Source organism: Scyliorhinus canicula, chromosome 11 (assembly GCF_902713615.1).
Source record: "Scyliorhinus canicula chromosome 11, sScyCan1.1, whole genome shotgun sequence".
In the NCBI taxonomy this organism is placed as follows: domain Eukaryota; kingdom Metazoa; phylum Chordata; class Chondrichthyes; order Carcharhiniformes; family Scyliorhinidae; genus Scyliorhinus; species Scyliorhinus canicula.
The window spans coordinates 121,018,820-121,045,683 of NC_052156.1; the positions used below are offsets into that span (position 1 = coordinate 121,018,820).

At 43.4% G+C, this 26,864-nt stretch overlaps 1 protein-coding gene across 5 annotated transcripts in view; it reads right to left on the reverse strand.

Annotated features, from left to right (window-relative positions):
* Positions 1-26,864, reverse strand: part of kif21a (kinesin family member 21A) — a 175,040-nt gene that overhangs the window by 107,450 nt on the left and 40,726 nt on the right. For all 5 annotated transcript variants that reach the window (XM_038811220.1, XM_038811219.1, XM_038811218.1 and 2 more), the window contains exons 3-6: positions 24,104-24,286; positions 21,893-22,042; positions 9,497-9,631; positions 8,406-8,573 (exon numbers count right to left, since the gene is read on the reverse strand). In XM_038811220.1, coding sequence (XP_038667148.1) covers positions 8,406-8,573; positions 9,497-9,631; positions 21,893-22,042; positions 24,104-24,286 — 636 coding nt within the window. The remainder of the gene's footprint in view (positions 1-8,405; positions 8,574-9,496; positions 9,632-21,892; positions 22,043-24,103; positions 24,287-26,864) is intronic.

The window sequence follows — 26,864 nt, forward strand, 5'->3', positions numbered from 1 at the left end:
TCAGGCTGAGCCTTGCGCAGGTGGAGGTGGAGTTGACCCTATGCAGTGCTTCGCTCCAGAGTCCCCACCCTATCTCGATCCCCAGGTCCTCCTCCCATTTCCTTCCTGTTGCGTCCAGTACGGTGTCGGCCCATTCTACCAGTCGGTCATACATGTTGCTGCAGTTTCCTCTTTCTAATATGCTTGCGTCCAGTAACTCTTCCAGTAATGTCTGTCATGGCGGTTGTGGATAAGTCCTCGTCTCCTTTCGCAGAAAGTTTCTGAGCTGCAGGTACCTTAGCTCGTTTCTGCTGGACAGCTGGAATTTCTCCGTCAGTTCATCCAGTGTCGCAACCCTGCCGTCGGTGTATAGGTCCCTGACTGTCAGTATCCCCTCATCCTGTCTCCACCTTTTGAAGGTGGTGTCGGTCAGTGCTGGTGTGAACCTGTAGTTGTTACAGATGGGAGCTTTGTCTGGCATTTTGGTCAGGCCAAATTGCTGCCGTAGCTGGTTCCAGGACTGGAGGTGGGCTACCATCACCGGGCTGCTGGAGTGTTTTTTGGGTGGACATGGGAGTGCCACCGTGGCGAGGGCCCGGAGGGAGGTACCCTTACAGGAGGCCTCCTCCGCGCGCACCCACTCTGCCTCTGGCTCCTTGATCCATCCCCTTACTCGCTCGGCCTACCAATTGTAGGTTTGGGAGAGCTAGCCCGCCCCTTGATTTTATTTTTTGTAAGACCTTCTTTGTGATCCTAGCATTCTTCCCCCTCATACGAACATGATTAGTTTGTCTACTATTTGGAAAAAGGCCTTGGGGATGTAGATAGGGATGGCTCTAAGTAGGAAGAGGTACCTAAGCAGCACGTTCATTTTGATTGTTTGTACTGTCTCCCGCAAGGGAGAGTGGGAATGTGTTCCAACTTTGCAGGTCCTTTTTTACTTCCTCTGTCAGACCGGTGAGGTTCTATTTGTGGATCCCTTTCCAGTTGTGGGCTATTTGGATCCCCAGGTAGCGGAATTTGAGTCGGGCTTGTTTAAACGGCAGTCCCGTCAGTGCTGCTCCACCTACTTGCGGGTGTACCGGGAAGATCTCGCTTTTGCTCATGTTGCGTTTGTAGCCCGAGAAGGCACCAAACTCTTTCAGGAGCGCGATGATTCCGTCCCTGCTGCTTTGTAGGTCCGAGATGTAGAGGAGCAGGTCATCTGCATAGAGTGAGATTCTGTGCTCTCTCCCGCTCCTTCTGACCCCCCTCCAGCTTTTTGCCGCTCTGAGCGCAATTGCTAGTGGCTCGATCGCTAGGGCGAACAGCAGCGGGGAGAGTGGGCATCCTTGTCTGGTGTCCCTGTGCAGCTGGAAGTATCGGGAGTTGGTGTTGTTTGTCCGTACGCTCACCATGGGAGTGTTGTATAGGAGTTTTACCCAGGAGGTGAAGCCTGCTCCAAGCCCGAAGCGCTCCAGTACCTCTATGAGGTATTTCCATTCGACTCTGTCGAAGGCCTTTTCTGCATCTAGTGTTCTCTCCCCGGAGGGGGTCATTATCACGTTCAGCAGGCACCTGATGTTGGAGGTAAGCTGTCCACCTATGACAAAGCCCGTCTGGTCTTCTGCGACCACCTCTGGCACGCAGTCTCTCGCCTTTTGGCTAGAATATTGGCCAGTATTTTGGCATCTGCGTTCAGCAGTGAGATGGGTCTGTATGACCCACATTCCATTGGGTCTTTGTCCTTCTAAGGTATCAGCGAGATTGAGGCCTGTGCTAGCGTGGGTGGCATAGTGCCCTTGGCCAATGGGTCTGTGAACATCTCCCGCAGGTGCGGGGCCAGTGCTGTCCCTTTAACAGTTTTCTTTTTCTAAGTCTTTTTTTTCTTTTTTCCCCTCAAAAGAGGGAGTTTTTGTTTTCTTTTTTATCCCCCCCTCCTCCTCACTCAGCCTGGAACCAGAGAGAGAGAGAGAGATACAGAGAGAGAGAGAAATACAGAGAGAGAAAGAGAACAAGACAGAGAAAAAGAGAAAGAGAGAGAAAGGAGAGAAAGAGACAGAGAAAGAGACAGAGACAGAAAGAGACAGAGACAAAGAGAGAGACAAAGAGAGAGCGAGAAAGAGAGCGAGAAAGAGAGAGCGAGAAAGAGAGAAAGAGAGAAAGAGAGAAAGAGAGAGAACGAGAAAGGAGAGAAAGAGACAGAGAAAGAGACAGAGACAGAAAGAGACAGAGACAAAGAAAGAGAGAGAGAGAAAGAGAGAAAGAGAGAAAGAGAGAAAGAGAGAGAACGAGAAAGGAGAGAGAACGAGAAAGGAGAGAGAACGGGAAAGAGAGAGAACGGGAAAGAGAGAGAACGGGAAAGAGAGAGAACGGGAAAGAGAGAGAACGGGAAAGAGAGAGAACGGGAAAGAGAGAGAACGGGAAAGAGAGAGAACGGGAAAGAGAGAGAACGAAAAAGAGAGAACGAGAAAGAGAAAGAGAGAAAACGAGAAAGAGAGAGAACGAGAGAGAGAGAACGAGAGAGAGAGAACGAGAGAGAGTGAGAAGAAGAAAAAGAAAGAAGGAAAGAAAGAAGGAAGAAAAGAAGGAAAGAAAGAAAGAGAGCGAGAGAAATAAAGAAAGAGAAAGAAAAAGAAAGAGAGAGAGAGAGCAAGAGCAAGAAAAAGGCTTCTCGGGCCGGGAGGAGGGGGTGGGGGGCGGCTCGGACGGCCCGCGCTCCGCTTTTGGGGGGGGGGGGGGGGGGGGGGGGGGGGGGGGGGGGGGGTGTGACTCTTTCTGGTCGCTTCCTAGTCTCTGGCCCCCAGCTCCTCCCGCATACCTTTCCTCCCTTCGGCTCCTTGCGGCCTCCTCTCCTTCTCCCCTGGGCGACTCTCCCCTCGTGCTTCTCCTGCTGCTCGCTCCGTTCCCGAGCGCCCGGGTCTCCGGCCTCGCTCCGCCTCGCTCCTCTTCCTTCTCTCCCGCCGTGCAGGGTCGGCCCAGCTCGTGCAGCCGGGCGCGCGTTCTTCATGGGGGGGGGGGGGGGATGGGACGGACGACTATGTTTCCACCCTCCCCCCCCCCTCCTCTCTAGAGTTCCTCTATGTGCGACCGCTCCCCTCCGCCGCCAGAAGTCGAATCCCCTTTGAGGACATTTATGACCGCGGTGGACAACGTGAACCTGTGGATGTGGTGTATCTGGATTTCCAGAAGACATTCGATAAGGTGCTGTACAAAAGGCTACTGGACAAGCTAAAGGCACATGACATTCCAGGTAATGCATTAGCATGGATAGGGGATTGGTTAACTGACAGAAAGCAAAGCATGGGGATAAATGGGTGTTTTTGTGGTGGTGATCAGTGGTTAGTCGTGTGCCTCAGGGATCAGTGAGGGGTCCACAACTGTTAACAATTTACATAGATGATCTGGAGTTGGGGACCAAGTGTAATGTGTCAAAGTTCGCAGATGACACTAAGATGAGTGGTAGAGCCAAGTGTGCACAGGACACTGAAGTCTGCTGAGGGATATAGATAGTTTGAGTGAGCAAGGGTCTGGCTGATGGAATACAATGTTGGTAAATGTGAGGTCATCCATTTTGGTAGGCATAACAGCAAAATGGACCACCATTTAAACTGTAAAAAATTGCAAAATGCTGCTGTGCAGAGGAACTTGGGTGTCCTTGTGCATGAATCGCAAAAGGTTCATTTTCAGGTACAGCAAATAATTAAGAAGGCAATGGAATTTTGTCTTTCATTGTCAGAGGGATGGAGTTTAAAAGCAGCTGTCGGGTGCTGATGAGGCCCCATCTAGAGTACTATGTACAGTTTTGGTCTCTTTACTTGAGAAAGGATGTACTGGCACTGGAGGGGGTGCAGAGGAGATTCACTAGGTTGATTCCGGAGTTGAGAGGATTAGCTTATGAAGAGAGACTAAGTAGACTGGGACTATATTCATTGGAATTTAGAAGAATGAGGGGGGATTATATAGGAACATAGAAAATTATTAAGGGAATAGATAGGATAGAAGCAGGGAGCTTGTTTCCACTGGGGGTGAAAATAGAACTAGGGGGCATAGCCTCAAAATAAGGGGGAAACAGATTTAGGACTGGAGCTGTGAAGGAACTTCTTCACCCAAGGGGTTGTGAATCTGTGGAATTCCCTGCCCAGTGAAGCAGTTGAGGCTACCTCGTTAAATGTTTTAAGGCAAAAGGTAGATAGATTTTCCAGTAAAGGAATAAAAGATTACAGTGAGCGAGCAGGTAAGTGGAGCGGAGTCTATTCAGATGGCCTACTCCTGTTCCTAGTTCTTATGTCCTGATTAAAATGATAGGTGGTGTTATACTTCTGCATTAGATTATTTCCTGTAGCATTTCACAATAACAACTATTTCCAAAAACACCAAGAAATACTATGGAACATCACTGTTATGAACTCACACCCACTCTCCCGAACCTTTCTCAAGATGTAGATTCTATGAAATGCCAGTAGAGGATGCTGTTCCCTTGAAAAACCATAGACCATAGAATTCCCACAGTCAAGCAGGAAACCATTCGGCCCATAGAGTCTGCCTTGATGCCCTGAAGGGATGCTACCTAGGCCCCTGTCCTATCCCTGTAACCCTATAACCCCATCGAATGTATGCGTTTTTGGACACTAATGGGCAATTTAGCATGGCCAATCCACCTAACCTGCACATCTTTGAACTGTGGTTGAACCAGAGCATCTGGAGGAAAGCCATGCAGACATGGGGAGAATGTGTAAAATCCACAGACAGTGACCCAAGGCCAGTATTTAACCCGGGTACTGGTGCTGAGGCAGCAGTGCTAACCACTGCCACCGTGCTGCCCCAACTCTCATTTTCAGAAATCTGATGAGCATTTAAAAATTTAGTTGAACTGAACAGTTTAACTAAAGTCAATTCCAATCTCTGATAGCATTTTTGACTTCAATCTCCAATCCAGGATTTGAACACAAGCTAGGATAACAGGAGCTGGTACCCACCTGTACAAGTGGACACAATTAATCTCAATCTCTATTCCAAAGAAGGGGCATATTTTTCAAGTGCCCTGGTCAGCATTCATTTTTCAACCCACACCACAGTGATTCATTTGTTTCAATGATGTTTGGTGGGACCTTACTATGCAAAAACCAGACTTCACTTCAAAATGTAACACACTGATAGATTGGATCAATCCTTGGCTGCCACTTGTTTCTCATCTACGTGCTGCCTCTTGGTAACATCATCCAAAAGCAGTGTTAGTTTCACATGAATGCTGACGAAACAGTTCAAATTCTTGCTGAAGCCATTGATTTCAATCCCCACTCCAAATTAAATTTCCTCGCTACTGTCTCCATTCATCTCCCGGTAACAGTCCAAGGTTAAGCCAGTCTGTTTGCATCCTTGGTATCTGACCTCTCAATTTGTGCCATCACTAAGATCACCTAATCGTCACTAATCCTGCTGACTTTGCCAGTCCTGGCTCATATGCTACTGAAATCCTCATTCGTGCTTTCATTACCTCTAAACATGACCCTGGATGGTCTTCCACACTCTAGCCTTCATAAACTGTATCATTTACCCAACCTAAGCACAGAAGTCTCATTCCCTCATCACTCCTGTGCTTTCTGACCTACACTGGTTCCTCGTCAAGCAACATCTTCATTGTAAAATTCTCATTTTTCTTTTCAAACCCCTCCATGGCCTTGCCCCTCGCCATCTCTGCAACATCTTCCAGGTCCAAGGCGCTAGAGATACATTCACTCTTCTAATTCTGGACTTTTGAACACCACAAATTATAATTATAACACAAAATTATAACCTCCAGTTGCAAAGTCCCAATCTCTGGAATATCCTCCCTACACCTCACATCCTCTCTCTCACTTTCATTCTTGGAAGACATTTAACTATTTTCGGTCATTTGACCGAATATCTCATGTGATTGTGTCATACCTGGTTTTATTTTTTTTCCCCCCCGCCAAGTGTGTTTATTGGTATTTTTCGGTTTTTACCAGTTTTTACAGAGTAACGGCTCAAGTGTGTGTAATATTTCCGTGTGTGCGTGTGGTGAGGGGGTGGGGGGGCTGCGTGGCCACTCGCCTCCTCTTCTTTTACCCAGTGTTCCACTCTTGTGGCCCCCTTGGGTTCCCTTCTCCCCTTTCCCTCCTCTGCCTCTTTCTCGTGTGTCTTTTTTCTGGTCTTCCTTCCTCCTTCCCCCCCCCCCTCTCTTTCTCTAGTCCCTGTTGGCCTCGAGCAGGTCTTGGAACTGGCTGATGAATGGCCCCTAAACTTTGTGGAAGCCCTTGGCCATCCCTCGGATGGTGTACTTGATCTTCTCCAGGTGGAGGAATTCCTAGGTGTCTGCCAGCCAGTCTGCTGCTGATCACCAACCAAGCAGAATTCTCCGGCATGCAATTAGGGAACAACAGCTAGGGCGTCTACCCTCCTTCACATATGTAGTTCTGGCTGGTCTGAAACCACGAAGACTTCCACTCTCGGGCGCAGCTCCACCCTCACAACCTTGAACATTGCCTCGACGAAGGATGTCCAGAACTGGACAAGTATGGGGCAGGCACAGAACATGTGGGCGTGGTTGGCCAGACCTCCCTGGCACCGTTTACATTTGTCCTCCGCCTCCGGGAAGAAACTGCTCATGCGGGTTCTGGTTAGGTGAGATCAGTGCAACACTAAACTTCATGAGGTTTAGCTTGGCGCAGAAGGTGGAGTTGGCCCTATTCAGTGCTTTGCTCCAGAGTCCCCAGCCCACTTCCATCCCCTTTTGGTTCTCCCATTTTCGTCTGGCTTCTTCCAGTGGTAAGCTTGCCCTATCCCGTAACCGTCCGTATATGTTCCCACAGTTTCAGCCCCTCCTTGCTGTCCGTATTTATTAGTTCCTCCAGTAATGTCTCTCTTGGGGCCCTGGGGTATCTTGCCGTCACCTTGCGAAGAAAGTGTTAACTTGGAGTTCCTGATCTGTCAGCAGGTCCAGGTCCTCTGTCAGCTCGTCCAAGGTCGTGAGTCTGTCTCCTATGTTAAAGTCCCCGTCCCGTCTCCATTTTTTAAATGTGACGTCAAGCATGGCTGATGGGAATCTGTGGCTGCCACAGATGGGGGCCATCCTGGTTAATCCGAAATGCTGCCTCATTCGGATCCATGTTTTCAGAGTGGCCGCCACCACTGGGCAGCATGTATGCTTTGTTTGGAGGGGTGGGGCTGCTGCCATGGCGAGGACTCGGAGGGTTGTTTCCTTGCAGGAGTCATCATCCAGCCTTACCCATTCAGTGTTTGATTCTCGTATCCATCCCCTCAGACTCTCGACTGTGGCTAGTCGTAATACTGTAGGTTAGGCAGGGCCAGACTGACCATGTTTTTCCTCTTTTGCATTGTTGTCTTCGGGATTCTTGGGTTTCCCCCTCCTCACTCTGGTTATTTGTGATGCACTCGCCTATGGCTTGTGGTATTTTCTGGCAGAAGCCCTTATCGGCCAGTCGGTCCATGTCCAACCTCCACGTGGGGCACTGGGCACGGCCTGTCTCCAACCTCACGTCCATGTAGTGTGGAGCTGGTCGGAGATAACCATCACAGAGCATCCCGCTCTTACTATTCTTGAGTACTCTTTGTGGACTGGTGAAAAGAGCAAGAATTCCTTCTCACCATGGTGTAAGAATCGCCAAGGGTCCACCACCCCTATCTGTTCTATGAATGTTCCCAACTCCTTAGCCATGCCTGTCCTTTTCCCCGATCTGGGGTTCGATTGGTCTGTCAGCGGGTCCTGTACACAGTGAAAATCGCCCTCCACCACAATCAGTTGGTGCGTATCAGCAATGGGGATTTCCACCATGGGCCTATTTATGAAATCTGTGTCGTCCCAATTGAGCAAGTACACATTTACCAGGACTACCGGTGCCCTGTCCAGGAGACCGCTGATCATGACGTACCGTCCTCCTTGGTCCGTAACTGTTCTTGTCACCGTGAAACCCGTCCTCTTGCGAATCAGTATGGCTCCTCCCCGAGCCCTCGTCCCGTAGCATGAATGGTATGTCTGCCCCACCCAGCTCTTCATTACCCGCAGTCGGTCCCTCAGGTGTGTCTTCTCATATCTTCTTTTATAATGCTCCTGTGAAGCATCTTGGTTCATTACTCTAAAGGTACTATACAAGTAGTTTGTTGTTATTGGCGCAACAGAAAAAAATATTCATGAATCCCTCTTCACAAAACATAGATTTACAGCAACCAATGATATTTTAGGATTTTCGCTCTTCCCACAAATCCGATAGAAGAGTCCAAAAGTTTGTTTTTCGAATGTATACAGCAAATGCCATGCAATCAATATGCTTTTCGCACAGGACTTCCATTATTCTACATCAGCCCAGAATTACAGAAATCGTAAGCTATGTAGGAAGTACACATCATTTTGCCGAACTAGTACAAAAATCCTTACTGCTACAAAGTACTATTCAACATGTACTCACTAGACCACAGTTAATTGAAATTCCTTCTTTTGCTCTCTCTCCAGTTGCTCCTGTACGCTTTAACCTTTCTGATCCTGCAAGGTCAACAAAATGGAACTTGGCTGTGAGGGTTTCAAACTCATCCATTTCTGTCGATTCACTAATTATTTTATTGTCCATCACTTCATCCTGCATTAAAAAAACAAAATTAAACAATTTTAGTTCTAGATAATGAACAGGTGACAACTTGTGCTAAAATTCTATACATATGAAACCACCATTCGAAACTTTCAGCAATTCACATCCGACAATTTTACTGGTTCTGCCTTTTCACTTTAAAATGTGCTAACTGAACCGTGTATTTACAGCAGTTTTCCTCACATTTGCAGCATTCAATTTTTTTTCTACTATGTCTTAAAACCAGGTTACAGGAAATGTGTCATCCCCCCTAGAAATAACAATGACCATGTCAAAATTTACTTATAAAATATTTTCCAAAGATAGTTTAAATAATTGTGAATTGTTAACAATGAATAATTGTGAGCTTTCAAATGGCAATTTACACATTTCATTTTAATTATTGCTCATTTAGCAAGGATAAAATAAGCTCTACTATCCAATCATAATATTTGCATTTACTGGAATTATACAAGAAATTCTCATGTGATTAAGGCCCTTGGACAAAATAAATCTGTATTTGAAAATGTAATAGTTATAGTTCTTCAAAAATAAAGTAATGATTTAGTTGATAATGAATCAATTTTGTCTTTTATGTAGCTTTCCTGCATTGAACACTGGACAAGGTAATAACTAGGTGATTTGTCGGTATCAAAAATTCAAGTGAACTGCAGTTGACAAGAAAAACACAAATACCATCTACAGAGAAAAAAAAACTACCCCAACAACAGGAACATTGGGGAGAGGCGAAAGAAAATTAGTTGAACCAATGGAGGAATACTTTGAATATTCACAGACACTTGAAACAAATTAAAAGAAAACTATAATTTCCAATTCACCTAGAGGGTTCAGCTAGAGGGCTTAAGTGTTTGCAGGTCGCAATAAATTGATTACCATTAATTGTTTCTTCAATGTCATACAGAATAGAAACTTACATTATCATTTTTGATGCAGATACGCACTTGACATAAATGTATTGTAAAAATGGCATGAGAACGAGAACTCTGAACATTCATTTGAGTACTAGCAGTTGTACGACAAAGAGCTCCCAGTTTCAGGCACTGCAACATCTACAAGACAAAAGGGGAAAAGACGTCAGATCGTTTATCTTACTCAAACTATTATATGAACAATTTACTCACGATGTGAATGAGATGCTCAGGTCATAACATTCATCTCTCTAAAGGTCAAATTATTTGACTTGATTTATTATTGTCACATGTATTAGTATACAGTGAAAAGTATTGTTTCTTGCATGCTGTACAAACAATGTATACTGTACATTGGGAAGGAAGGAGAGACCAGAGAATATAATGTTAGTTATAGCAAGGTGTAGAGAATCGACTCATCCGGCCACTGTCATGTGAGCCGGGTGATCGACCTTAACTTGTATCAGGCTGAGCCTGGCACATGTTGCGAAGGCGTTGTCTCTACTCAACGCGTCTGCCCATAGACCATCCTTTATCTCTCCTCCCAGCTCCTCCTCCCACTTGCGCTTCAGCTTCTCGGTCTGCATCTCCCCGGACCCCATAAGTTCCTTGTAAATGTCCGAGACGCTCCCTTCTCCTACCCACCCTCTGGAAACTACCCTGACTTGAATTCCCCTTAGCGGTAGGAGCGGGAAGGTTGACACCTGTTTACGTAGGAAGTCCCGCACCTGCAGATACCCAAATTTGTTTCCCCTCGCCAACCCAAACTTCTCCTCCAGCACCCTCATACTCGGAAAGCTTCCCTCTATAAACATATCCCCCATCCTCTCAATCCCTGCCCTCCGCCATATCTGGAACCCCTTATCCATACTTCCCAGGGCAAACCGGCGATTATTACAGATGGGCCAGACTGATGCTCCCTCTGCTCCCACATGTCTCCTCCATTGCCCCCAACTCTCGGGACCTCCACCACCACGGGGCTGGTGGAGTACCGTGCCGGCAGGAATGGCAGAAGCACAGTTACCAACGCCCCCAAACTGGTGCCCTTGCATGAAGCCACCTCCATACGCTCTAATGTCGACCCCTCCCCCACCACCCACTTCCTCATCATGGCTATATTAGCCGCCCAGTAATAGTTACTAAAATATGCCAGCGCCAGCCGCCCTCTCCCCGACTCCACTCAAGCATTACCTTCCTTACCCGCGAGGTCTTGCCTGCCCAAACAAAGCCAGAGATCTCTTTGTTAACCCGTTTAAAAAGGGACCGCGGAATAAAGATGGGGAGACATTGAAACACGAACAGGAATCTTGGGAGGACCGTCATCTTCATCGTCTGTACACTCCCAGCTAATGACAACGGGAGCACATCCCATCTCGGAAAATTGTCCTTCATTTGGTCTACTAGGCAGATTTAATTTATGCAGCCGGTCCCATTCCCGCGCCACTTGAATGCCTCGGTACCTGAAGCTTCCCCCTACTAATCTAAACGGCAGCTCCCCCAATCGCCTCTCCCGTCCCCTCGCCTGGATCGCAAACGTCTCACTTTTCCCCATATTTAGCTTATACCCTGAAAACCGGCCAAAACCCTCATGATTTTGTCCATCTCCTCTAATGGGTCCAATACATACAGAGCAGGGCGCCTGCATAGAGCGAGACTCTGTGCTCCAACCCCACCCAGACCAGCCCCTGGAGGCTGTCCATTCAAAAGTCTGATGGCAGTAGGGAAGAAGCTGTTCTTCAGTCGGTTGGTATGTGGCCTCAAACTTTGGCATCTTTTTCCTGATGGAAGAAGGTGGAAGAGAGTATGTCCGGGGTGCGTGGGGTCCTTATGTGTTTTCATGAACAAATATGCAGAACTCGTTCTTTCTGATGCAATAAAGTTGAAGACAAGGAAACAGATTCCAATATGTTGTTTTCCTGAAGTATTAAAAATGTTAATGATTCTCCATTCAATTGTGAAGTTTGAAATATATATAGGGAACTCAAAGCAGAGACCGTTAGGAACTCTTTCTCTTTTTGCACTTGTTTAATCAGCATATTGAGTAACTCTACAAGGTTATGCTTTGTTTTGTAACAGTACATTGAAAACAATTAACTGGTTCATTAAGACAGTTTAAATAATACTGTACATGGAACACTACTGTATAGTATTTAACTAAACAATGTACTAGCGGCATAAATAAGAAACTGAAGATTTATGGTTTAAATATTATTGCACGATATTCCATCACGTTTTTAATCAGCTAAAGCCCATACTGCACAGTAACATATTAAACAGAAACATGTATGGTGAAAGCGAATACGGTAAAGTTCCAATCTAAAAAGCAGCAAATATCATCATTACAGAATCTCTAGTATGATTTCCGTTTCATCACTGTTCAACAGAATTTTTGGCCAGTTTGTTATTCTTCACTTTCAACTCTTATAGTAACATCAACATTTTCCAGCTGTAAACTCAGTATGAGTTTAGACAGTCAGAAAAATGTACATATATGCCATTCACATTTGCATCTTGATGCACAAGATAGGAAGATATGCTTCATGCAGGATAATTCCTGAAAGTCCGCCTTATTCAAAGTATGGAGGGCAATCCACCTGTGTTTAATGTTGCCCACTACTCTTTTGATTCTATGAGAGCATGCAAATTGGTGTTTAGGTAAAACACACCGTAGACATGCTTGAAATTTGCCTTCATTCATGGGCTGGAGTGTGCCTGAGACAGTATGAAAGTAATCTTCCTATTTGATCTCAACAAAACCTTGCTTAAATTTCCTGATGTAAAACCTGCAGACACTATTGGAAAATTATAGTTTGCAAATTGTTGTTGCATGTTAAGATGCTTTATTTCTCCATTGCTCATGCTGCCACATGTCAAAAATGTAATGTACTGTATGTTGACTTTCCACACCCAAGTATTTATTTCCTTTGAAGTCAGGTTTAAAAAAATATAGCAATAAGCCAGTGAAGCAAACCAAACTTGCCAGCTTTACAAAATTTACAACAGAATAGTAAATCCAGGAAGCTCAGTACGATTTTGTTTTCTGAAGTAAGTCAAAACACAATACCAAACTGGGAGTCAGGCCATGTCATTTTCAAGGTGATCTTTAGCAAAGACAAGATGTTGGACAGATAGTTTTAGTTTTGCTTTTTCCACAAGCACAACATCATTGGTGGAGCTGTTCAGCACCATTACTGAAGCAAACCACATCAGTACTTTGTTTTTGGAGAAAGTGACCACTCTTCATTCACCTCATTGACCTGTCCAATAATATTGCACCATGGTAGACTTTTGCTCAACTCTTCAACCATACCAACAATCTATTCACTGACTTACTACATTTAAAATGTTTAATTTAAAACTATTTTTGTAAACATTTTCAATATTAGCCAATTTGCTACAATTTCAACAAGCTCCCATGTTACCATATCTCAAATCAAACCTTAATTGGTCTGAGCTAGACATCCACAATACAATAGAACACAGAACATACAGTGCAGGAGGCCATTCAGCCCATCAAGCCTGCACCGATCCACTTAAGCCCGCACTTCCACCATATCCCCGTAACCCAATAACCCCTCCTAACCTTTTTGGTCACTAAGGGCAATTTATCATGGCCAATCCACCGAACCTGCACGTCTTTGGATTGTGGGAGGAAACCGGAGCACCCGGAGGAAACCCACGCAGACATGGGGAGAATGTGCAGACTCCGCAGACAGTGACCCAGCAGGGAATCAAACCTGGGACCCTGGCGCTGTGAAGCCACAGTGCTAATCACTTGTGCTACCGTGCTGCCCCCAATGCACAATGAATATTGAAACAATCATGCATATTAGAGTCAGCCAGTTAGCTGCCACATCCATGGGGGAAAAAATTGTGTTTCAGCCTTTGTTGTGCCTCAGTGGAACAGTAGGGGATTCCAAAAAAGTTCAATCAATGCTTTCAAGTCAAAGCATCAAACACAAGTTTAATATATTTTGTTGCTAATGACATTGGGATCATGCCACAACTTTTTTTGATATACACAAGTTAGGTTTATGGACACTTCTCTACAGTGGAAAAAGGAACAAGTTAGTTCTTGCAAAGTACACCAATTGTAACCAAGGCAACCTGAAACCTTAGAATCATCTCTGATCAATGACAAATTAACCATTGTGTGACATATTCAAGTTAATAGGAGTAGACAAGGGCAATGTGGTGAATTATGGTACACTTAAATCTTTCAGATGGTCTTTGATAAGGACACATGGACCATGAGCAAAATCTCACAATTCATGGCGTCAAATGCTTTCGTCATGTAAATGAAGGTAATGAAGAGACCGTGGCATGTTCTCAACATTGTTCTTGTACTTGTCTGACATTAAAGGCCAGGTCAGTGGTTCGCTGGAAGGTCTAAAAGCACAGTCTCTGGAAGGATTTCCTTAGTCACAGTAAATATGCAATTCAGGAGAATGCATGCTGATTTTCCCTTCTCTGGAAAAGGGGGAAGTATCTTGATAGTTTCCACAGCATGATTCATCTCACTTCCTGAACATAGCTACATTCCTGAATATTGTTACATTCCTGAAGCCAGGAGTGGGGAGATTCGGGTTCTTCTGCCCCACAAATCTGTAGGAAGAGTACGTGAAGTCTTCCTGTGAGCTTTGAAGACCAATACCATCGCAGGCTTTGTTTTTTCCCCTCCTATGTACTCTCATATCGACGGTGGTTGGCTCCTGGGTTTGACCACAGAGTACAGGGGAATAGCCTGGAGAATCTAAGCCAATACTGTGGATGTATGGTTGAGAATCGTTCAAAATGTTCTTTTCCACGTTGCTGGATGGCATTGTCATCCTTAAGAAGAGAGACAGCACTGTGTGAGCGAAGGAGATTTTGTCCTTTTTGGCTCTGGTCTATAAATGGCTTTGGTGGCTTCAAAAAAGATTTGCATGTCATGATGGTCAGCATATTATTGGATCTTTCAATTCCCAAAACATATCAATTATCTTCAAGATTTGTTTTTGGGTGTCAGCCGTGAGTTGCTGGAAAGCTGCCATCTTGACTAGTCACCTCAGGATGTTCTGCCAAGCAGTGAAGGCTGCTTGCTTTTGTCGTAGGTGGTCATCTATTACAGCATTTTCATTGAACCAGTCCTGATGATAATGCCTAAACCCAATGGTTTGGGCACTAATTTTATTTGATCCCACTGCTCTGAAATCGAGCTGGATGTGTGAAGATTTTCCAGATAGGTCCTGACCGGTGTTTAGATTTACTTGCTTCGGTTGAACTGCTTTTGGGTTCAGGCATGGATCTTCTTCCTCTTAAGCTTTTGGGTCTTGCAATGCCTTGATTCCAGGTCGATATCCATCACTGATCAAACAAGATGAAGATCTGCCCAGTAGGCATCATAAAGACCCTTAACAAACATCCAGTAGGAGCCGGAAACAAAATGGATTGCAAGAAAACTAACAGAAAACAGAAGGGAGGAGTTAAATGGCAGTTTCTCCAAATGAGAAGTGGGAAGTGGAAAGTGATGCCCTGGAAGTACACTAGGACCATTGCTGTCTACTGTAGATAAATAGTTTAGACTCAAATTGGGTGGGATGGTGTCAAAATCCACATTACACCAATTTGGGATATAACTAATAACGCAAAAGACTACACTAAAATGCAGGGCGATATGCAGGTTTCCAGGGTAGAAAATCTAAATATCAAATTAAATTGAAAATAGCATAAGTGAAAGACTGTTCATTCCGGGAGATGGAATAAGGTTCATGAAAGTAAGACATTAAATGGGGTAGAAGAACAAAGCGATCCAGGAGTACAAACACAGAAATCATTAAAGGTAGTAATGCAAGTTGGTACAGTAATAAAGAATGCAAACAAAATACAGAAGCAGAGAGGTATACTTAAGTTTATATAAAATCTTCAATGGATCCACACCTGCCAAACTATGTACTCTAATTCCAGGCTAGTAAAGGATACAAAAGCATTGCAGAATATCACTAGAATTGAAACGATTCTACCATCAGGAAAAATGAAGCACTTTCGTCTGGAAGACTATCTGATGCAGATATTTAAAACAAAATGATGGCATGCCAAAAGGTGGACATGAAGAAATTGTTTTCATATATAACATGGATGCTTAAAAGAGTCAGTAAGAAATCAAATAAAGAATTAAGGAATTTATTTCCACATGAGTGGCGGGAATGTAGAATTTGATACTCACGCCACACAAGTGCCAGGCAATGAGCATCTCCCATGAGAGAGAATCAAACCATCACCCCTCGACATTCAATGGCATCACCATCACTCAATCCCCCACTATCAACATCCTGGGGCTTACCATTGACCAGAAACTGAACTGGACTAGACATGTAAATACTGTGGCTAGAAGAGCAGGTCAGAGGCCAGGAATCCTATGCTAAGTTTCTCACCTCCTGACTCCCCAAAGCCTGTCCACTATTTACACAAGTCAGGAGTGTGATGGAATTCTCCCCACTTGCTTGGATGAGTACAGCTTCAACAACACTGAAGAAGCTGGACACTATCCAAGCCATAGCAGACCACTTAATTGACATCCCTTGCACAAACATTCACTCCCTCCACGATCGACACAGAGTAGCAGCAGCGTATAGTATCTACAAGATGCATGGCAGGAACTCACTAAGATTCCTTAGGCAGCATCTACCAAACCCATTACCACTACCATCTAAAAGGACAAGGGCAGCAAATACATGGAAACACCGCCACCTGGAAGCTCCCCTCCAAGTTACTCACCATCCTAACTTAGAACAATATCACCGTTCCTTCATGCCCTGGGCCAAACTCCTGGAACTCCCTCCCGAATAGCACAGTGGGTGTACCTACACCACATGGACTACAGCGGTCCAAGAAGGCAGTGCACCACCACCTTCTCAAGGGTAGTTAGGGATGGGCTTCAAATGCTGGCCTAGCTAGCAAAGTCCACATACCGTAAAAAGGATTTAAAAACATGGATTGTTTGATACATCATTGATACATTTAAGGAGAGGCAGGATGCATGCAAGGGAGAGAAGGATGGTTTGGGGAGCATGATAGGAAAAGACAATTTAAGCAAACGCAAGGACAAGGTTTGAGAGGTTGAATGATGGAGTACAGTAGGATGCGTGCAACACAGCAGAGTTTTGGATCAGCCAAAGTTCATGGTCTGCATTACATTGGAGAAATCAAGTCTGGGGATGATAAAGACAGGGGCCCAGATTCTGCAACAGTAATGACAACAAAACAGTTACCATTCACTATCATTGCTCCACTGAGTCAGCAACTTCAGGTTACGTGTAGAATAATGCAGAAACCAAGGAGTTGCTGTTCGTAATTCAATGTTCCTACAGAATGTGCATATTGAGGTCCCCCTAGAATGCAATCCCTAAGTAATGAATTTACAAAAAGCTCCATTGTTAGTCTCGTAAAAATTTTAACTTTGATGAATAGGTGCAACAGGGTTTTTAAAGTACCATATTAAATTCATAATCACTGCAAAACACCTTCACAGGTCCTGAAATTTCACCAATATGATAAAAATCTCAATTTAAAAATAGCATTGGAAGTTAGTTTATAATATTTTAACTTCCACCTTAATCCATAATCAGATTCATACTGCTGGCTGAAAATTGAAATAAAAAATGAAAGAATATAGTACTTTTAACTTCCTTCTTGCCTTTGGTTTGATAACATTGCTGCTGCTGGATGCCTGCAAATCTATTTAAATGCCATTAGGAAAGAGAAAGACCGCACCACAGATATTGCTGGAGCTCTGTGGCCAGCTTTCTTTGTGATCAGTAATAAGTGCAATTGCTTCATCGTTAACCACAAAGCCAAGGCCATTATTGAGGGCTCTGGCAGCAAAAGGAACTGTGGTATGGTTGGTTGCAAGCAACGCTATGGAGGAGGAAACAGGCAGCCTGCGATGAAGAGGAGATGAAGTCAGACAATCTGCTAGGAGTTGAATAAATCCCGATTCAACTGGAGACATTGTCCAGGGTGAAGTGGTCCAGGGTGAAGTGGTAGGGGCTTTGATCCTCCCAAGGCTTAGGTCAAAGAGGTAGAGGAATTTGAATAATCTTATAGAAACATATAAAATTATGAAGGGAGGAGACAGGATAGAAGCAGGGAGGTTCTTTCCACTGGCGGGAGAAAATAGAACTAGGGGGCACAGCCCCAAAATAAGAGGGAGCAGATTTAGGACCGAGTTGAGGAGGGACTTCTTCACCCAAAGGGTTGTTAATCTGTGGAATTCCCTGCCCAGTGAAGCAGCTGAGGCTACCTTGTTAAATGTTTTTAAGGCAAATAGATTTTTGAACAATAAAGGAATAAACGGTTACAGTGGGTAAGTGGAGTTGAATCCACAAAAGAAACAGCCATGATCTTATCGAATGGCACAGCAGGCCAAAGGGACCAAATGGCCTACTCCTGCTCCAAGCTCTTATGTTCTTCTTACATGGACTTCCAGAAAAAAATAACTGATTTAAAAATTAACAGTCATAAATTGGAGGCATTGGTTTGGATGTAGGAAATAAGTAATAAGGATAGAGTAAGAAATAAGGATAGCTTAAGTACCCAAACCTGGCAGACACTAATAGAGTCCCCCAACTGAGAAGTTAAGAAAGGAATATGCCATTTATCCTTGTGGTAACCTACCGGGGCCTAGAATTTAGGCCTGATTGAAACAAGCGACTTTTAAATTAAAGAATTGGCACTTTGAAATAGTAAGAAGTCTTACAACACCAGATTAAAGTCCAACATGTTTGTTTCAAACACTAGCTTTCGGAGCACTTCTCCTTACTCAGGAAATTCCTGAGGAAGGAGCAGTGCTCCGAAAGCTAGTGTTTCAAACAAACATGTTGGACTTTAACCTGGTGTTGTAAGACTTCTTACTGTGCTCACCACAGTCCAACGCCGGCATCTCCACATCATCACTTTGAAATAAGCCACAGTCACTCTAGCACAGCCTCGTGGGAATTCGGACTGGCCAAGTTTGAATACACTAGCGGTCGGACAGGCTGCCAAGACAGGTCCCGGACTTGCTCTGTCAATCGGCCATCAAGAGATAATCGATCCGATTGGTATGCACCGGCCTATTGCTGCAAACCCAGGCCGGGCCAGACTCTCGGGCACCTAGAGTTCCTGCTGACACCTTATTTGGCAAGGTGTACATGAAAACACGACCACGGGGGATGCACACCTGGGGCAGGCCTAGGTGACCTGTCAATGGGGCATCCATCGGACCATTGGACACCAAAAGCCCTTTTCGATACCCCATTGGCAAAAGACCACAGGAAGTGGGAAAAGGGCGTGAAGCCAGAGAGGGATACTCCGGACCCCTTGGCAGTGAAGACTCGGTGTGACCTTGACCAGAGATGAGAAGACCAGGCCAGACCAAAGGAGGAAGGGAGGGAGGAAGAGACTGCCAGCGAGAATCACCTTTGTGAAGATAGACCAGAGGAGCTCAAATCCATAGCCCTACCAAGCCATCTTTGCGGGTAGTATACACAGATCTTGGGTACCTCCAATATATTTTGTGGGCAATTTATGGGTTAATTGTGTTAAATAAATATTGTTGAATTTGAACTTGTGTTTGTGGTTTGTTGTCCTTGTTAATAAAGACTCCCAAGTAAAACCTTAGAGTTAGTGAACTGGTCGAAAGTATCTGAGGTTTTACAGGTACAACATCTTCCTTATAAAATTATTTTTATGACAATATTAAATATTAAAACCATACAGCTTCATGCATGGTATCCTTTTTAAATTACTGCATATGAATGTGTCAAATTACACTAATCTAGTTTTCAGTGGACCTTTGGGTCTGTTCGAGTGCTGAATTTGTCGATAGGAGTTCAAAATATCACCAGGGTCATAATAGATAAATCATTATAGAGCTCTAAAAATCTAACCCAGAACTTTCTTCATCTACAATCCCAGACATTGCACCCTGGTTGGGACTGTAGCTGCTAATCTGGAGCTGAATTTGCACAATGCTCAGCTCAATTCTCAGCTGAGAATTCTTGCCTCTTATCTCTTGATGTTTCCTTTGTTTTTGTGTAATTTTGCCTCGGGTGTCGGACTACAAACCAATGTGTGATTACTTCAAATTGTATTTTACTGCATAAATTGGGCTCCCCTTGGGATATGTCAAAGGTTCTCCTTAAGTATAAATTGTTGTTAAACTCAAACTATGAGAACTCAATATTTTCAAATCACATTCACAGAAAATGCTCCTTTCAACAATCATTCTGTTCATCCCCAGTTGTTAGCGCAAAGTGAACCTCAATTCTCATCACCGTGAACCCAAGTAAACTAAAATGAGAACCTATAACAATCGTGTTTCACCAATCTTGCTCTGAAAACTACCGTCGAGCATTGGTCTGCTTTTGGCAAACAAGATAGAACAATTATATTTAAAATATGAAGAAATGCACTTGCTATATTATAATAATCTTTATTAGTGTCACAAGTAGGCTTACATTAACACTGCAATGAAGTTAATATGAAAATCCCCTAATCGCCACACTCTGGCACCTGTTCGGGTACACTTGAGCGCAAATTCAGAATGTCCAATTCACCTAACAAGTGTGTCTTTCAGGACTTGTGGGAGGAAACCCAAGCGCCCGGAGGAAACTCACACAGACATGGGGAGAATGTGCAGACTGCACAGACAGTGACCCAAGCTGGAAATCGAACCCAAGTCCCTGGCGCTGTGAAGCAACAGTGCTAACCACTGTGTTAATGTGCTGCCAAGTATGATTTAAGTGCAATTTCTTAACCATTTTCTTAAATGTTCTTAATTTTGTTGAGAAGCACCATTAGGAAATCTTCTACAAATGACTGTTTTTCCCCCAAAAACAAAAAGTTACAAAAAAGCCTACTCAAGTTTAGGATTTCTTCTCCAAAAGATGTGCATTACTGAAAAACCCAAAATTGGTACGGCTTCTTTCATTTTGATCAGGTATGCAGCTCATGAAGACCATGTGTAATATAAAAGACATGGGGTGTCCTAAAAACATATTAAAAACAAGTGAGTGAGCAAAGCTTTCAGAAATGCAGGGACAAATCTTCAGCAAAGACAGAATGCTTTTCCCTCAACCTTGTTAGTAGTGAGCAAGACAAATCTTTGATGAAAGGTCATCACAACCAGGAACATTAATTTTTTTCTCTCCACAGATGCCATCTGACCTGCTGGGTTTTTCCAGCATTTTTTGTTCTCAAAAATGTTTAGTCTTAAATAAGTTTATTTCTCTTAAACTACACTGTATAAAGCTTGTAAAATTTTGTGGTGCCTGATCATTCTACATCTATGGCTCCATGGGCTGGTTTAGCACAGGGCTAAATCACTGGCTTTGAAAGCAGACCAAGGCAGGCCAGCAGCATGGTTCAATTCACGTACCAGCCTCCCCGAACAGGCGCCGGAATGTGGCGACTAGGGGCTTTTCACAGTAACTTTATTTGAAGCCTACTTGTGACAATAAGCGATTTTCATTTCATTTTGTTTCATTTAATGTGCTCAACTAACGGCAAAGTTGTCCTGGGTAGGATGAATACTTCTTCGTTGAATTAACTTACTTTTGCCAACTTTCAACAACTGAATAAATATACCATGTGGGAAGGTATTGAGTCATGCAGGCCTGGAAAGGCCACGTTCAACTCATTGTCTCTGCTGAGCTTGCTATTTTCAACACTACAATTGGCATCACTGTTTCTGGACTGAAAGCAAAGTCAGGATTTCTGTTCTCCGTTGTTTCCCAGTGACCTCCACCGTGGAGTGTGAGAAATATTTTGAAGCAGATTTTAAGGTCAATTAAACTGGAGTTATTTTAAGAATGTGATACAAGTAGCACTTCAAAAAGCAGTATAGAATCCAGTAAATCTATGGCTTTAAAGCATTTTTGTCAGATGCAGAATGCAGGACAAAAGCATAACGATCCTCTTGGACAAGGTCGTAATAAATCTGTTATTAGTGTTAGATTCTTTAACAGTTAAAACATGTACGATTTGGTTGTTACTTTTATAGGCTATGTCACTGAGTGAATCCATTTTGAACTATGGAGGACTGGAATATTTTCCAATCACTGAAACACTGGAGAAAAAAGGGCAATGGATGAGAAGCATTTGATTATTTGGGATTGCAGAGGGCACCAGTAATGCATATTAAAATTAAATTCTCCCATATGCCATGTTTTCAGATAATATTCTATTAGTTGTTCACCTAAAACTAGTTGACTTAGCAACCAAATATAGGCAATGGAAATATTTCAGGTATTATAACTATTTTGCATTTTTTGTTGCACATTGCATGGCCCAAAAGGGTACATATTTTCCTCTCAAAATCACCTTCCCAGCGAGCATTTGCTACTTCTTAATCACCTTTTTGGTTTTAATTCCCAATCTTACCTCCGCTTCTGAGCTAATGGTTCGTGTTGTTACTCCGACTGTGTAAATTCCTCCATTTGCATCTTCGTGGATCTTAATGTTTGACTTTTTGTGTCTTGCCTCAAGGTCACGGATTGAATCAAAGAGGTCGAGAATTTCTTCATTATAAAGCTTAAAAGAAATATCAGAAAAATAAAGCAATGTGTATCTTCAAAATCTGCTCATTTCATAATATAACGCTTTTACTAAATAATGCTTATATTGGAAACATCATATTTAATACAAAATGAGGTGTGGAGGCTACATTAAGAAAACTAAAAGCACAAAGTTGTTAAACATATGACAGAAGAGTTAAGTCAGCTGTGATAAAGATCAGTTTTGCTTTTTTTTAAGAATTCACAACTCTCAAGACAAACATAAAACTGAGGGAAACAAAGAATTGAAAATATAACGCCTGCCACGCATTAACAGTCCTTCAGCTTTAGTATCCAACCAGTTGCAACCGTGTCTTTATTTTGTTGATACTATTTTGGCACCTGCGCTTTGAACTTAACTATCGTTTCTCCAAGCTGCTTAAATACATTCTTCTCCTTTTGCCCTCTTGCCTGGAGATAAAGATTCATCACAACATTGCAACTCTTATCTCCTCTATTTTGTCTTCCCCCTCAGTTTACCTGGTTTTCACAACCTTGGTGATAATCCTGCACTCGCTACCTTCACCTAGGTTTTCAAATTTCAAATAAAAATGTCAACTATTTGTTTGGTCTAGTTCAGGGTTTTTCAAACTGTGGGTTGCGACCTGCAGGTTGCAGGAGGGTCGTAGAACGATCGGATGCAGCGGTCCCGATCGCGGGAGAAATGTCCAACAACTGTGGCAGGCTGCTGCGACCGACCAGCTGAAAAGTGGAGAATGCCGGCTGCGACCGGCTTTTACATGCGGATGATGTCGTCTTCCAGCCAGAAGCAGCGACAGAGAGCAGGCCGCACACGCAGCATGCATGCTGACATCATGCCCCCTGTACGTCGATGCTTATGCCGCAAAATCACAGAGGAGATACTCCTTCATTTATCGCTGCCAGCAAGCAAGGCAACAGGACTGTAAAGGACTGAAGATGGATAGTTTTGTAATAAGGAAGAGAAGGCCAGAGACACAAACAGGCCAGGATTTCACAACTGAATCTGCTGGAGAGAGCTGCTTAGGAGGGTCCACGGCAGGACAAAGCAGTGCCACTGTCAGTTGCTTAGATAGATAGATAGAATAGTACAGCACAGAACAGGCCCTTCGGCCCTCAACGCTGCGCTGAGCAATGATCACCCCACTCAAACCCACGCATCCACCCCACACCCGCAACCCAACAACCCCCCCCCCTAACCCTACCCCTTAGGACACTACGGGCAATTTAGCATGGCCAATCCACCTAACCCGCACATCTTTGGACTGTGGGAGGAAACCGGAGCACCCGGAGGAAACCCACGCACACACGGGGAGGACGTGTAGACTCCGCACAGACAGTGACCCAGCCGGGAATCGAACCTGGGACCCTGGAGCTGTGAAGCATTTATGCTAACCACCATGCTACCGTGCTTGTGTGATCTGAATACAGAGCTCCAGGACCTCAGGAACCTCTTATTACAAAGAAACTGAAATCAGGAACAAAGCAGTATAAAGATAATTTCTTGAGGTATGGCTTTGTTGTATGGCCAATTCAAATCAGGACACAAAGCCAATGTGTGTTATATGCAGGGCAGTATTGACTATTAATATTTAAAACCCTAAAAATCCCAGGGGGGAGAAAAGTTCGAAAAACACCGGTATAGATGCTCATTAAATTTCTTTTAAGGCCATGTAAATTTGCAGTACCTTGATTTCTTCACTTTTCAAAAGCATACATGACAAGCTTTTACAGAATATTTCAATTTAGAAACCTTCATTCCTGCTTTTAGGGCAACATTTACCATTAATGTAAACTCGTATCCAAAAATTCTTAGCAATGCAGACCTAGTCATCATGTTAACTATAGCTAGATGTAATTCTATATGATACAGAACACTTCCCAGCTTTGCCTAGCTAATTAAACTAACAGCTGCGAACAGGAAAGAAAAAAATTAGTGATACAGTGCACCATCTTTATTACAAATCTATCAATAGTGTATGTTGAAACCTTGCTAAAAATAGTTGAAATGGAGTACAGCAATTTTGACCCTTATAAATAATGACTTTAAACTACACACCTCAAGAAACTGGGCATTCACTTTAAACTCTGGTGGTGGCAATCCACGTTCAACGGCAGCGCGCTTTCGCTCTTCAATACCGTAGTAAAGGTGTTTGACAGCACGCGGAATTATACCATGTTCAATTTCAGTGATGTTGACATCGAATCCAGTCCCCATGGTGTATGTCTTGCCAGAGCCAGTCTGTGAGGAGACAAAATATGCCTTTTACGTCTCCAAAGACTTGTGTTTAATACAGATTCTTTTTTTTTCAAATTTAGAGTTCCAAATTCTTTTTTCCAATTAAGGGGCAATTTAGCATGACCAATCCACCTACCCTGCACATCTTTGGGATACGTTAGGAGACTAACACAAACACGGGAAGAATGTGCAAACTCCACACGGACAGTGACCCAGGGTACGGATCAAACACGATCCTGGGTGACGTGAAACAGCAGTGCTAACCACTGGGCCACCATGCCGCCATGTTTAATACAGATTATACCAAAATGAAAAACTTTGCGTCTGTGTTTCTGATGCTATTTTCACTTATATAACAATTTTCAAAAGCTAAAACTGAATTTTTCCTTCCTCCTTTCATCACCCTTTACAAAGCCATGATTCTTAGCCACATGCAATAAATCCAATTGCAAAGTTCAGGTTCTCTAACGAGTCACTAAGAGGTGCTCAAGAACGAGCTTGGGATTCCTCCAATTGCGTATCTCTTCCCGTGAAGCATCAGAACTCTGGGCAGCATTTCTGCCTGTGATATTTGAAGAACGGAGGCTGAGACAGATCTTCATGGTCCCTCATTGCAGAGTTACTTAACGTTGGAGGAAGAGGAGACTGTCAATATGACGTTGCATACAAGCTCATGCCAGTGCATACAAGCATACATTTGAACTAGGAGTCCCTTGAGCCTGCTCTGCCATTCAATATCATGGCTGATCTGATTGTAACCTTCTGTCTACCCGATAACCTTTCACCTTCAGTGTTTATCAAGAATCTGTCTACCTTTCTCTTAAAAATATTCAAACACTGCTTCCACCGTCTTTTGAAGAAGGGAGTTCCAAAGACTCATGATCCTCAAAACTATTCTCCTCATGGCTTAAATAGGTGATCCCTTGTTTTTAAACAGTGACTGATCCCTTGTTCTAGATTCCGCCATAAGAGGGAACATCCTCTCCACATCCATCCTGGTGAGACCCCTCAGGATCTTGCATGTTCCAATCAAATTGCTTCTTACTCTTCTAAACTCCAGCTGATACAAGCCTCGCTGTTTTTCCCCCATAAGACAACCCGCCCATCCCTGATATTAGTCCAGTAATCTTCGCTGGTCTGCCTTAAATGAATTTACATTCTTCCAGGAATATGGAGACCAATACTGTACACAGTACTCCAGATGTGGTTTCACCATTATCCTCTGCAACTGAAGCACAGCCGCCCTTTTATATTCAATTCCTAGCACAATAAACAATAACATTTTCTGAGCTTTCCTAATTACTTGCTGTACCTGCATACTAGCCTTTTGCGATTATGCGCAAGGACACCCATTTTCCCTCTGAATTTCAGAGCATTGCAATCTCTTGCCATTTAGATAATATGCTTTTATTAAATTCTACCTGCTAGGGGCTTTTCACAGTAACTTCATTGGAGCCTATTTGTGACAATAAGCAGTTATTATTATTAAAATAGAGTTTCACAATTTCCCACATTATACTCTATTTGTCAGATCTTGGCCCACTCACAACCTATGCCCCTTTGTAGCCTCATGTTCTCTTCACAATTTACTTTCCTATCTATCTTTACATCATCAGCAAATTTAGCAACTATACCTTTGACCCTTTCATCCAAGTCATTTACATAAATTGTAAACCGTTGAGACCCCAGCACAGATCCCTGTGGCACACCACTCATTACATTTTGCCAATCAGAAGGCCTATCTATGCCTACCCTTGGTTTCCTTTTCGCTCGCCAATCTTCTATCCAAGTCAATATGCTACTCCCTACACGGGTTTTTATTTTCTGCAGTAACATTTGATATGACACCTTATCAAATGCCTCCTGGAAATCTCAACACATCCGCTGATTCTACTTTATCCTCAGCACATGTGACCCATTCAAAGAACTCCAATAAATTGGTTAAACATGATTTCCTTTTCACAAAGCCATGTTGACTCAGACTGATTGCCTTGAATTTTTCTAAGTGCCCTGCTATAACATTGTTAATAATAGTTTCAAATATTTGCCCTATGACAGATATTAAGCTACTTGGCCATGTCGTTTTCTGCTTTCGGTCTCCCTCACTTTTTGAATAAAGAAATTACATTTGGTAATTTTCAATCTCATGGAACATCCTCAGTATCTAGGAAATTTTGGAAAATTAAAACCATTGCATCAATTATCGCACTAGCCACTTCTTTTAAAACCCTAGGATGAAATTCATCAGATGATTTGTCAGCCCGCAGCTTCAATAATTTGAAAAGTACCACTTACTTCCCTGGTGACTCTAATTTTCTTGAGTTTCTCCTTCCGTTCCAAATCCTGATTTAAAGTTATTTCTGGGATTTTTCTTGTATCCTCTATGGTGAAGACTGAATCAAAATACTGGTTCAATTCATCTGCCATCTCCTTATTTTACATTTTAAATTCCCAGACTCACTTTCTATTGGACTAACATTCTCTTTGTTAACACTTTTCTAATTTAAATATCTATAGAAACTCTTATTATCTATCTATATTTCTGGCTCGCGTTTTTCATCCTCTAATTTTCTCCTTCTTT